The sequence below is a fragment of the Bos taurus genome, chromosome 6 (assembly GCF_002263795.3).
Source record: "Bos taurus isolate L1 Dominette 01449 registration number 42190680 breed Hereford chromosome 6, ARS-UCD2.0, whole genome shotgun sequence".
In the NCBI taxonomy this organism is placed as follows: Eukaryota; Metazoa; Chordata; class Mammalia; order Artiodactyla; family Bovidae; genus Bos; species Bos taurus.
The window spans coordinates 72,322,703-72,335,816 of record NC_037333.1 but is presented as its reverse complement, the minus strand read 5'-3'; the positions used below and the strand labels follow the sequence as shown (position 1 = coordinate 72,335,816).

Genomic DNA, 13,114 nt, shown 5'->3' with positions numbered 1-13,114 from the left:
CTACTGAGAACAGACATGTAGATGATGACTGTTAAGGGACCTGTGATTGGGAAGTATATAATTTCCTATAAATTGTCTTCAGGTTGTTTCTCCCCTTCCTACTACATACCCACTTCCCAGAAAGCAGATTATAGGAAGAGAGGCTTTGGACTTCTACCCACAGACTGGTTATCCCCAGAGATTTTCAGTACCTTTCTATTTACCCTGGGTTATCAGAGTGAAAATGTTTTGAGAATTATTAATTTACTTCTAGTTCCAGCCAAACAAATTTGGGCTCCTTAACATTTGATGTACCACAAATAAACAAAGGCATAACATGCTTTTTAAAACTTTATTTCAACATTACTATGCTTACAGAAATACACTCATATGGATTAATAGAATGCAATTTAACTTATCCTACACAATTGGGACCAAAAACCTGGTACATGGTTTGCTTCAAAAAACAAAAACAATAAAAAGGATTTGCAATCTGGTTTTTCATCTATTAAAAATGTATATAAAAGATTCTCCATCAAATGCTGCTAAAGCAAACAGCAGGAACCTTGAGAAATAAACCTTTGGTTTGTCTCTGAAAAATACCACGTATTGCACTGTAAAAGTTTATACAACTGGTACAACAAAACATTGCTGTAATGTTTCAATGCCAGTTCACAAAGTTCAATAACTAATGACGTTGACAAGGGTAGGGAGAGCCTATGTATACATGTGAAAATATAAAAAAGCTATCTGATCTAGTTAATATTACATGCAGATCCCAAATCTATTCAAACCAAGATTCAGATAATCTCTTAAATCTGAATTAACTCTATCAATCCAGTTCATCAGCTGAAGTCAAAAAGAAAACTCTGCACAGTAGCTGTTTTTCTGATTTGTGCAAAAAAGAAAATGAAGTTTCTTCCCCAGCTTTTTAGTCCAGAACTACAGCAAAGTATTTCTTCCATTGTCAACATTCTTGGGGTGAGAGGCAATGAGGTTACTTAGGCTTAAATCTGAATTAGCACTCAGATGCAAGAGTCCCCAAAGTTAAAGACCATGTGACTTTAGAAGTGACTAAAAAATAAAATGGCCTTTCTTGGAAGACTAGAGCAAAACATCCGGCAATAGTTAAAAAGAAGTCTAATTAAAAAAAAAAAAAAGAAAGAGTAGCTCTTTATGAATTACACTTCAATTAAAAAAAAAAAAAAAAAAAGCCTTAATGAAGCAGCTCTGAAAAGAGGAAAAAAACTTAAAATATCCTGAAAAGCAATGTGAATATAGGTTCAGAAGACAAGTAAGAGATATATTTTACAAAGCTACCTAGGATTAGGCTTATAAAGGTATTCTAAGTATTTCAACCTTTAATACTAAACATCAGTTTACAAACAACATGTTTACTTTTTATTCCTTTATCAAAAGGGAAAAGTCTAGCTTCAATCCTATCCAGTGGAAGGGAAACTGAGAAAAAAAAAGATTCAAATAGTCCCATGCAAACAGCACATTTTTCAAATGGAAGAACTAGACCAGAAGTTCATATTACTAATACACTTTTCAATGAAACAAATTTTTTAATCAAATGATTTTCAATAAGAACAAATACATGGCACTAAGGTTCAGAACCTAATATAGGCCTGACAAACAAGTCCTTGTTTTCTGGAGGAAAGGCCTCAAGTCCATTCAATTTCCAGTAACAATGTTTTCACAAATCACTTTAATGAGGGGTTTTAATTTCTTTTATATTTTTGGTTTTGGCATTCTAGTCTTAAAATCTAGATAAGAAAATACGTTCAATTCCCCAGGAGTCAATTTTTTTTCTTTTGAGGTATCAAAGAATCCAAACTGATTCCCAATCTCCAATTTGTACTTAATATGAGTATTTCTGTATGTACTGGAAAAGGTAACGTTTTAATATAAAATGCACTAGTGAACATTAAATCTAGTTGTTAGAAAGGTTTAACTAGCTTTATAATTTAAGTTTTAAAACATAAATATCTGCAGCTTGATCTGTTTGACAATGATTGTCGGAGCTGAGAATTCACCTAGAATTCAACATCATTTACAAATCCCTATTATGTACAGAAAACACACAACAGTAATACACAACTTACTCATATCTTGAGAAAATTTTCTGCTTCTTTAAATCTTTGGCCTCCCAGTCAATTCCAAGTTCAAATGTCCTTTGCCTTAAACACCCACTCTCAGAATAACTAGTTTTCCACACACAGTTTAATACTTTTTCCTAATTTTTCATGTTGCATTGCCAAACCCTGAAACCTGCCTCAGAGATCCACCAAACAAAAGAAAACAAACAATATATAAAGTGATTACTTCAGAAAAGAACCTGGGAGGATAAGAAGAATCAAGGTTCCTTACTGGAATCATACTTTATTTTACAAGGAAAAACAAAAAACCTATGTTAGATTCTTTCATGTTCTTTGGTGACTGGCCAAAGAACCCACCAGCAAGTTTGGGGCACATACTCTTTTCCATACAAAGTGGTCCTGCAGGAACACCAAAATAGCTATTCATTTGGGGCCTCAGCTGTAGCAAAAGGCTGTCCCGATAATAGCCAGGACACCCACTAGTTGGAGGAGATCCCTGAGAAAGTGTGATTTTTTAATCTGGACCGAACTTCAGTTTTTCACCAGCCTTTTTCACTATATTCACAGGAAGGAGCAGCTGGTCTACCAGCAGTCATACTACCTTTCTCATCCTAGGATTTCTGTGTAATTGCTATGGCTTTGGAATCTCACAAACTGATACTCTGTGTAACTTGAAGGAGTAATTATGCCTCCTAGTTCCAGATTTGCAGCTTCCAAATTAAAATTATAGTTCTTTATTCAGCGGAGCAGACATATAAATAAACACCAACCATCTAGGAAAAGAGGTTTCCTATAAGATACAACTTAACACCACACATTGAGGAAGTAGATGTACTAAGACAGGCCAAAAAGTTTACTTATGGTTGGTATTTGAGATAAAAATCCATTCAACATAGATCTAGTGGTTTAGTTACTGCCAAAGTTCAAACTGAAAGGTGTGAACTCACTACATCAATTTAAAATAAATAACTTATATGAAATACAGATTCTGGCATAGATGTTAAAATCAAAATCAATGGACTAAACTCCATCTTTCATTTTGCTCACAAATTTGCACAGACTACTATTCTGCAAAAAAGACAACTGCGGCAAGGAAAAAGAAAACTGCCCCTTTTGCAAACAAGACTAAAAAGCATCCCTCCAGAGAGATCAAAATAAACATGCATATATAAAGTATTACAATGCAAATGCTATTTCTAGAAAAAATTTAACTGCATAGGTTAAAAAAAAAACAATGTGCAACATCTTAAGGCATTAAAGCACCAAAACAAAAACAAAAAAACCCACCAAAATCATTGTTTTTATGACAATTAACACATACACAAATAAACATACATTTTTGATCAAAATTCAGGAAGGTAAATACCTGGATTGATAGAACATCCATTGTTGGGAGAATTTCTCTTCAAATTCAATGTCTCTCTTCTTATCGCTAGAACAATTTTAAAGTGCTAACTTTATATAAAGCAGGCAAATTCTTCAAGTCATTTGCTATTTAAGTAAGCCAATTTTTATAGGGCTATAAACGAAGAATAAACTAAAGTGAAATAGGAACACAGACATGAGGAAAAAACTGATTAAGTTATATAGCTGAACAAATTGACAGATTGCTCTAATACCACCTTGGCCACCTTAGTTCAATTAAAAGCAAAAACAGATTAAAAAAAAAAAAAGCTCACAGATTTAGATGTCTGCTACAATAACTCCCTTGGATTTGCTAAAATGTGTACATCAGTAGGTACACGGAGTCCAAGAAAAAGAGTGGGACTTAAAAATCAAGATTGGACAGTAATTAATTTTAAAAACAAAAGGCTATCTACTACTCCAAATGAATATAAAATGTCAGAGACCTTATACACTAAGAACTGAAGCCTTGACCAGAGTTTCATTACTCCTGCCCTTGAGCTGCCTTTTCAAGGAAGTATACATTAACCAAATGGCGATTGAGGTGTTTGCTGTAATCCTTTTCCTTTCGAAAAGAACGATCACAGAAGATACAAACGAAATCTCCCGCGGCCACTTTGACAGCCAAGGCATCCTTTCCATCTTTCCCACTGGTCTCTTGTGGAACTGGCCGAGCACCGTTCAATCCAGAATCGTCACTGTCCTCTGACGTGTTGTCACTTAGGTCACTTCCATCATGACTGTGGATGCCTTCGTCTTCATCCATTTCCTGAGACTCATTTACTGCCACGGTGACAGGAGGTGAGGCCACAGCAGTTGTGGACACGGCTTCATGTTTTTCTAGCGGTAGAGCAGGAAGTGGTGGTGAAACTGGTTCTTCAACTGCCGAGTCTCTGCTGGGGAAATTCTCTGCTTTCTTCTCATCAGTGTCCATCTCCGTTTCACAGAGCATAGCTTCAGCTTGATGTTTATCCTCTGAAGTTTCACCCTCTGGCATATTCAAGTTTTCTTCAGAGGATGAAGTGTTGGCAGATTCCTTGATAACAGCAGCAACACCAGCCAGACTCTTACCTGCCTCTTCTGCTTCCACTTTTTGAAGAGGGGCTTCTTCATTTCCTTCGCCTGCAGGCAACAAATTTTGGTCTTTCGATTCTTCCCCCTTTAAGCTTTCCTTTGGCAGGGGTGGTGATGGTGGGAAGAGATCCTGTGCACTGGCACTTTCTTTTAGAAGCTGCTTGTCTTTAACAGGCACTAAGCCAACCTCAATAAGGACTTGCTCCTTCCGTGCCATTTCACTCAGCATGCTGGACTTTTCCTTTCTATTATCTTTGCGAGGAGACCTTCTGGGGATCGGCTCCATGGGAGGAGGAGGCTCTGTCTCAACAGGCCCCTTCTGAACAACCTCGATCTCAGCATCCCCCACAGGGGGAGGCGGGGGAGGAGGCTCTACCTGAACAGATCCCACCTGAGCAGGCTCTGGGGGAGGAGGAGGAAGAGGAGGAGAAGGCTCCATCTCAACAGGGGTCACCTGAACAGGCTCCATGGGAGGAGATGGCTCCATGGGAGGAGATGGCTCCATGGGAACAGGCCCCTTCTGGACAACCTCCACCTCACCACACCCCACGGGAGGGGGAGGGGGAGGAGAAGGAGGCGGCAGCGGCTCCGTCTGAACACACCCCACCTGAGCAGACTCCATCTGAGTGGGCCGCCTCTGAGCAGGCTGGCTGCTTTTCTTACATGATTTACTTCTCACAGTTTTCTTCTTTGTACTGTTTTTCACGCAAATGTTTTGCTTTTTATTCTCCTCTACTTTGCTGTCACCCTTTGGCACTTCCTGGCTATTTTTGGATTTGCTTTCTGCCTTCCTTTTCTTTTTTGTCACAGGTTCCTCATCATTAACAGGCTCTTGTAAGGGAAGGGCTTCAGCTTCCACCTTCCTTTTGCTTTTCTTGCTTTTGCAGCTTTTTTCTGAACAGTTTCCCGGGGACACATCCACTTCTTTACCTTCCATGGCCGATTTGCGCGTTCTGGTGGTCACTTGGCTTGAGGCATTACTACAAGGCTTTTTCTCTTTTGAAACATTATCTTTCTTCTCCGCTTTTACAGACCTCTCATTTTTCTTCCCAGTCACATCCCCTTTTCCTTTTGTCTGCTCTGTTTCTGGTTTCTCACTGGTGAGTTTGTTATCAGGCAAGTCAGCCTCTCGCTTCTTGGTTTTCTTTAGTTTCACCTTTGAGACATCCATGGTTTTATTAGGACAAGTAGGATGCTTAGATTTGAAATGATACTGCAGATTACACTTCTTGGAAGCTGCGTAGTCACATACAGGGCAGTTGAACTGCCGTGGATTAACATGTAGCTCCACATGTTTTTTGAAGTTACTTCTGTCTGCTGTTTTGTAGTCACAGTGTGGGCAGTTAAGAGGTTTAGGCCCATTGTGAACCTGTCTTGCGTGGCGGGTTACTTCATGTTGATTAGAGGCCACATAACTGCACTGGTCACACTTAAATGGCTTCTCACCTGAAGGTAGACAAGAGATGTTACAGAAGGCACACATTAAGAAATGAATTCAAGGTTTATTCAAATATGCTCACCAAGAAGTGGGGATATAGATATAGATAAATAAAATAAAACCACCAAAACTATTTCATAAAGACTTTATCATGCAATTTATATTTACCATATTTATTTGTATATCTTTCGTATTTATTTGTATATCTTTCCTCTATCCCTTGACTTCTGATTCTCATCCTAAGCAAAGGAATAATTATCTTAATCATCTTCTAAAAAGTTCATCAGGTTAGCTCAAACACTCTTAAAGAACACAGGTACATCAAGAAATATACAATTACTAAAAAAGTGACTTAGGCTCTTGATGCTAATTCTTGGGCAAAGGCACTCAAAAAGGTAACATATTAACGTTTTTATGTAGTTCAAACAAATGTATAAAGGAGCAGAACATAAAATTCCCGTACATTTAAGATAAACCTTGAGACTTCAAAAGTAATACTTCATACTCTAGGCCACACTCCCAGACCTTTATGTGAAAGCTTTACAACAATGCTTTGACCCTTTGTCCATCATAGCAGAGTTGAATCAGATTTCACTCAGCAAATTTTTCCACTGCCAGAGCTGCTATTCTACAGCAAAGTATAAAAAGTCAGAAATCCTTTCCAGATTTTCTCCCACTTTCTTCTAACGAATAAGCAAAGAAACCAGGGGTATACAAATAGATATGGCATATAAAATAAGCACAAGTTATAATCACAGGCACATACAAGACCAGAAGCCCTCCCACTCCCAAATTAAAGGCATAAGATTTAACTCATTCTACCTGAATACATACCCATCTAGATCACACTCTAGCAAATATTACCAAACGGTATCCATACCCCACTGGTCCAATGGAATGCATAGCAGAAAAATGGAAATTGACATTTATGAAAATTCATATCTCAACATTCTCAAATTCACGTAAAATCTTATTAAATTTTTTCGTAAAGCAAAACTACTCAGACATTAAGTAAAACCATAGATAGTAAGCTTTACAGATTAGAAGATATCTGATTACAGAATACTTGACCACAAAAACAAAAACTTATCCAAGTATGTCAAACTATAAGCTCTTTTCCACATTAGTCCAGTAACAGATTCATAAAGGGAGGTTTCTAACAACAGGCTACATTACTCTCCACTTGGCCCTTTCTTGTCCTTTCCATTGAATGACTTCAATGGAGACAAACATCTACCTAATATATAAAGAAACAAAATGGCAGAAACAAGATATGTGACATAACGGTTAAGAACTTGTTCTACAGTAAGAATACCTACAGGGATCAAGTACGGGCTCTGCAACTTACTGTGAGGTCTTAAGCAAGGTACTGAAAACTCTCTAAGGCTCTATTTCCTCATCTTAACTAAACTATTCTTATGTTTTAAGCTATAAATAATCTAATCCATATAAAGCACTTAGTGTAGAACATATGGCCAAACAGTCAATACATATTACCTGTAATTTATGACTTTTGGAATGAACTGGTATATTATAGAACACAAAGGAAGATTTCAGGTGCTTATCCTGCCTTACTATATAAACCTTACCTTTGAGTAAACAAAGAGCTGATGAATGAAGTTGATCTCGTTAGGAAAATATTTGTGCTCTTAAAAGAATTATAAAGAAAATGTCACCACTTTTAAGCCCTAATGAATGAGAGCATTTTCATAGCCAGCATCAAGCAAGATGCAAGCATCCACCTGTGAAATGATGAAGAAATGGAGTTCCTAGTACTCTGTTCCAATGGCATCATTTATTTGCTTCATTCACCCCACCCCTATTTTTGCTTTATTGCCATTAAATCTGTTGCACTGGAAGATCAATTCATCAAGTTGACTAGTTTACTAATACCTAGCTGAATGAAAATTATTTTGCCCTGTACCAACAGTTTTAACTTAATTTCCTTTTCCAGTTCTAGTAAAAATTTCTACCTGTTTTTCATCTTTATAAATGTGCCAGGTGTCTGTTTTATTCTTCCCAAATTAATTTATAAATGTAAGGCAAATTCAAGAGAGTTTTACAAGCTTATACACATTCTTATCAAGTAGAGCCCAGATAGAATAACAAGGGACCTTTTAACTCAAGAGTAATAGGGGTGTACTACTCAGCAATAAACACAACATTCTGATAACGCAGCATGGAATGACTCTCAAAAACATTTTACAGAAGGATGTTAAATCTTTAATAGAAATCAGAGTATCACTTGATGGAAGAATATGGGAGTACTGACTAGAAAGGGTAAGGAGGGAACTTTTCTAAGGGTAGTAGAAACATTTCATGTCTACACCAAAATGGCGGTCAAACAAGAGAAAGCATACATAAAATCACTGACCTATATGCCTAACACGTGTGCATTTTTGTGTGGGTAAATTAAACCTTAATAAAATATGTTTAAAAAGTTATTCTAGGGCTTCCCTGGTGGTCCAGTGGTTAAGAATCTGTCTTGCAACACACAAAGGACACCAGTTTGATCCCCAGTCTGGGATGATCCCACATGCCGCAGAGCTACTCAGCTCATGTGCCACAATTACTGAAGTCCATGCGCCACAACAAAGAGTAGCCCCTGCTCGCTGCAACTAGAGAAAGCCCAAGTGCAGCAACAAAGACCCACTGCAGCCAAAACATAAATAAATAAAAATAACAAAAAATAAAAAAAAATTATTCTAAACTTCACAAAAAGACTCTCAAACCATAATGTTTCAAATGACCCAGCTATTAAAAATAGTGCCTTCAGGGAATTCACTGGTGGCCCAGTGGTTAGGACCTCAGGTATCCACTGCAGTGGGCACAGGTTTGATCCCTGGTTGGAGAACTAAGATCCTGAAAGCCACTTGGCCAAGAGAGAAAAAAAAAACAAAAAAAAACAGTGCCTCCATAATAATCACCAAGTACTCAGTGGAAGGAAAATAGTTTTTGCTGAAAAAATTATTTTTCCATCTTAAAAATAAGTAGTCCATGATAGAATTCAGTAAGATGTTAATTCCCTTTAACAAACATTCACTGTGCTCATAATTGGAAAATATTCAAAATGAATCCCTATGCTAGCAGGATGGAAGCACTATCCAGTATGATACCTACAAAAATATTACAAAGGGACATGCAAATCGGATGCATTCCCTCCAGTTCTAAATATTTCATCCAAGATGAAATGGTAACATATCTACTGAGAATTAGAAAAGGAAGAGTTGTGGATCATATCAGGACCTCCCAAGGGTCAGTGTGGCAAAAATGAAATAATTATCCATTCAAGACCACCTACGCAAATACTTTTTAACTTTGCCATCTCCATACCTTCACAATAGGGGCCAGTTCTGGACAGTGATCATGGTCATTTCAGTTCTAGAGTGGACAATTCTCCCAGGTGTTACAGTCCTATATTTATTATAAGTGAATAAATTGGAATCATGGATTATCAATCACTCTTTAAAGTTTGGCTTTTGTAAATCAATCTTTGGAAGCCTTAACAATTCTCAAGAGAACAAAACCAAATGTCAGGAACTAAACAACTAACAAGGAATCCCTGGAACCCAGCAACCACATACTGAATTTATATTAAAAAATATATAAATACCAAATTACATTAAAAATAAATCATAAGAAATGACCCAGTTCCAGGTATAGAACAACTTCTTAATAATGGTAGTTTACTAAAAATGATAGAAAAGTTCCCATTTTTTACCAACCTGAATGAGTACGCATATGCCTGGTTAAATGAGTCTTCTGAGAACTTGAGTAAGGACAAAGTTCACATTTATATGGACGTTCACCTACAAAAATACAGTGATTAATGTTCAAATGATAAAATAAGGCAATTACAATTCTCACTAACAATACGTACATTATTTAATACTGAGTTTTGGGGGGGGTGGTTTGGCTGCTCAGTTCCACATGTGAGACCTTAGTTCCCAGATCAAGGATCGAACCCATGCCCTTTGCCCTAGGAGCATGGAGTTAACCACTGGACCACCAGGGAAGTCCCAGTTATACTCATAAAGCCACAGGGACTGACAGCAACTGAAGATAAGAGAACAATGATTCTTAAGGAATTTAAGACTTAAGGAATTTAAGTCTCAAAGGCAGAAAATTTGTGTTTTTTGCACATGGGTTGTTGACCACAAAAGATACTAAAAAAATCTTGACATCTGTCTATTTTTTTGGCCACAAGATAACAATTAGGACCTCAGGCAAGCTTGCTTATCTATAAAAGTAACAGTACCTCCACTTTCTAGAATTGTGAGAATTTAAATTAAGATAATACATGGATAGCCTTCAGCCCTGTGCCTGACACATAGAGCCTTCAATAAATATGTTATTCTTCTGTCTATATTATGCATTACAGCAACAGATGTACCTAATATCAAGGGACAAGGAGGGACTTTCCTGGCAGTCAACTGATTAAGACTCCATATTTCCCCTGCAGGGGGCACAGGTTCAATCCCTGGTAGGGGAACTAAAGATCCCACATGTCACGTGGCTTGGCCAAAAACAAAAAACAAAAAAAACCCATGGAACGAGGAAAGGAAAAGACAAAGTGAAACAAAGAAAGAAAGAATGTGGTGATAAGTGTGAAATGTGTTCCTAGTAACTATCCAGCTATTATTAGCTGGTACCTGTAGATTAGACAAAAATAGCTCATGGCAACAGGATGCCTACTTTAGCCTGGAAGAATTCTGAGATAACTTAAAAAATGTTGAAATGTATTTCTGTAAAAAGATACATAATTGCCAACAAGCACATGAAAAGATGCACAATATCATTAGTCAACAGAAATGTAAATCAAAACCACAGTGAGATGATTTCACACCCACCAGGATGGCTATAATCAAAATAACAGATGTTAACGTTTACTTGTTAGGTTCTGGAGAATTTACAACCCTAATACAGTGCTGGTGGGACTGTAAAATAGTGCAGCCATTTTGGAAAACAGCTTGTCAGTCCCTCAAATGATTAAACATAATTACTATATGGCTAAGCAATTCCACTCCTAGGTGTATGTTTACCTAAGAAAAATAAAAACATATGTCTACACAAAACCTTGCATAAGAATGGCAATAGCGGCATTACTCACAATAGCCAAAAAGTGGAAATAATCCAAAAATCCATTAACTAATAGAAAAACAAAGTGTTGCTTACCCATTTTAGAGTAATATTTGGCAACAAAAGGAAAACAAGTACTGTAAGCTTGATGTGGCTGAACCTTGAAAACATAAATGAAAGAAGGTAGCCACTGGGGGCCACGTATCACCTGATTCCATTGATATGAAGTGTTCTGAACAGTTCAATTCACAGTGAATTGTATGGTATATCAATTGTGTATCAGTCAAGTTGTTACGAAAAAAAGCTAAGAAAAATTTAATACCCTGAAGATTAACATATAGGATCAACTACAGATACTTTACTTTTAAATTGTTCGTAACAAAATAGATTGCATCTATCTGTGCCACTCACCAAAACAAGCATAAATACTCTAGAAGCACTATTAATTTTTCACTCACACGTATAGGCAAAAATGTCATCTTTCAAAGTAGAATTTGTGAACTGGTTAAGATAGCAAAACCACAAAATGAAAAATCTACTGAAGACTCAAATGAAAATCCTCAGCCCCCTACCATAATAATTATCTATAAAAAAGATATAGAACTTTGAATCTTAGCTGTATGTGACCCTGGGTACAATACTTTAGGCTTTCAATGAACACTTACCTGTTTTCCTTAGCATATTTTTCTGACGATTACCCCACTCCAGTACTCTTGCCTGGAAAATCCCATGGGCGGAGGAGCCTGATAGGCTGCAGTCCATGGGGTCGCTAAGAGTCAGACATGACTGAGCGACTTCACTTTCCCTTTTCACTTTCATGCACTGGAGAAGGAAATGGCAGCTCACTCCAGTATTCTTGCCTGGAGAATCCCAGGGACGGGGGAGCCTGGTGGGCTGCCGTCTATGGGGTCGCACAGAGTCGGACACAACTGAAGCGACTTAGCAGCAGCAGCAGCAGAGTAGAAGAAAGCACCTAACCCTGAGCACTCAATAAAGAAACATACCAGACTTGGTAAGTGAACCTGAAAAGTTGGCTACCTAAGTGAGAGATAAGAAATAATGGATTCCTGCTGATGATCATTTATCTCTGCTCTTCAGCACTCGATGAATTAATTTTTCCATAAATACAATTTTTAGAACCATGCCTTTTATACCACTGATACTCTCAAATTTTAAATAATCAAAATAATAACCTTCTATTTATGCACCAACAAACTGCTTACAAAAAAAATTTTTTTTAAACCACAAATAAGGTAATACAAGCAATGAGGGAGCTTTTAAAAAGTATTATCAAATAAGTTTAACACTAAATGTGAAATGAGATACATACAACCAGAGTTAGCTGTGTAAGTCATAACCTTAATTGTGGAAATATCAACTTTAAATTAATGTAGAAAAAATATTAAGTAATGATGAAACATATAAAAACAGCCATTAAAATTAGTTGCCTAGATTGTAATTAAATGAAAATAAACCACCATAAGAAAAAAAGAAGAAATGGCAAAAAGTAGAGATCCTATGTTTTATTTTTTGTTAAAGTATACATAAGAAATTGGAAATATATACCAAACTGAAATTTTTCCAGTTCTTTACATTTTCCTTAACTCCGAAAATCTCTTAAATCAACTAATTTAAATTTTTTGTTCAAACATTTTAAGAGTTTGGGGAAAATCTTTAAATTGTTCAGTGACTCATCAATTTTGAAAGTATCAAAAATATAACTGACACCCCAAAAAAATTTAATAAGATAAAGACACTAGTATTATTTTTTATGATGACTTGCATGGTGGTTTTAAGTATATACATTTGTAAAAATTCATCATTGTCAATAATACCTCAATTTTTAAAAATTCATAAACATGTACACGTAAAAGTCATGTACTTCATCGTATATCACACTGATTACCTAAAAGCTCTACAGATTATGGCCCATTCTTTGATAAATTAGGCCCCAGTTTTCACAGGACTGTTAAAGGAACATGAAGTACTTATGGCTAAAGTGTATATGGTATCTGGGATTTGTTTTATGATACTGCAA

At 36.7% G+C, this 13,114-nt stretch overlaps 1 protein-coding gene across 3 annotated transcripts in view; it reads right to left on the bottom strand.

The window, feature by feature from the left end:
* Window positions 1-317: 317 nt before the first annotated feature.
* The window catches only part of RESTA (RE1 silencing transcription factor A), a 148,377-nt gene continuing 135,580 nt past the window's right edge, over window positions 318-13,114 (bottom strand). For all 3 annotated transcript variants that reach the window (XM_059887772.1, XM_002688267.6, XM_005207998.5), the window contains exons 3-4: window positions 9,723-9,806; window positions 318-6,005 (exon numbers count right to left, since the gene is read on the bottom strand). In XM_059887772.1, coding sequence (XP_059743755.1) covers window positions 3,970-6,005; window positions 9,723-9,806 — 2,120 coding nt within the window. In that variant the 3' untranslated portion in view covers window positions 318-3,969. The remainder of the gene's footprint in view (window positions 6,006-9,722; window positions 9,807-13,114) is intronic.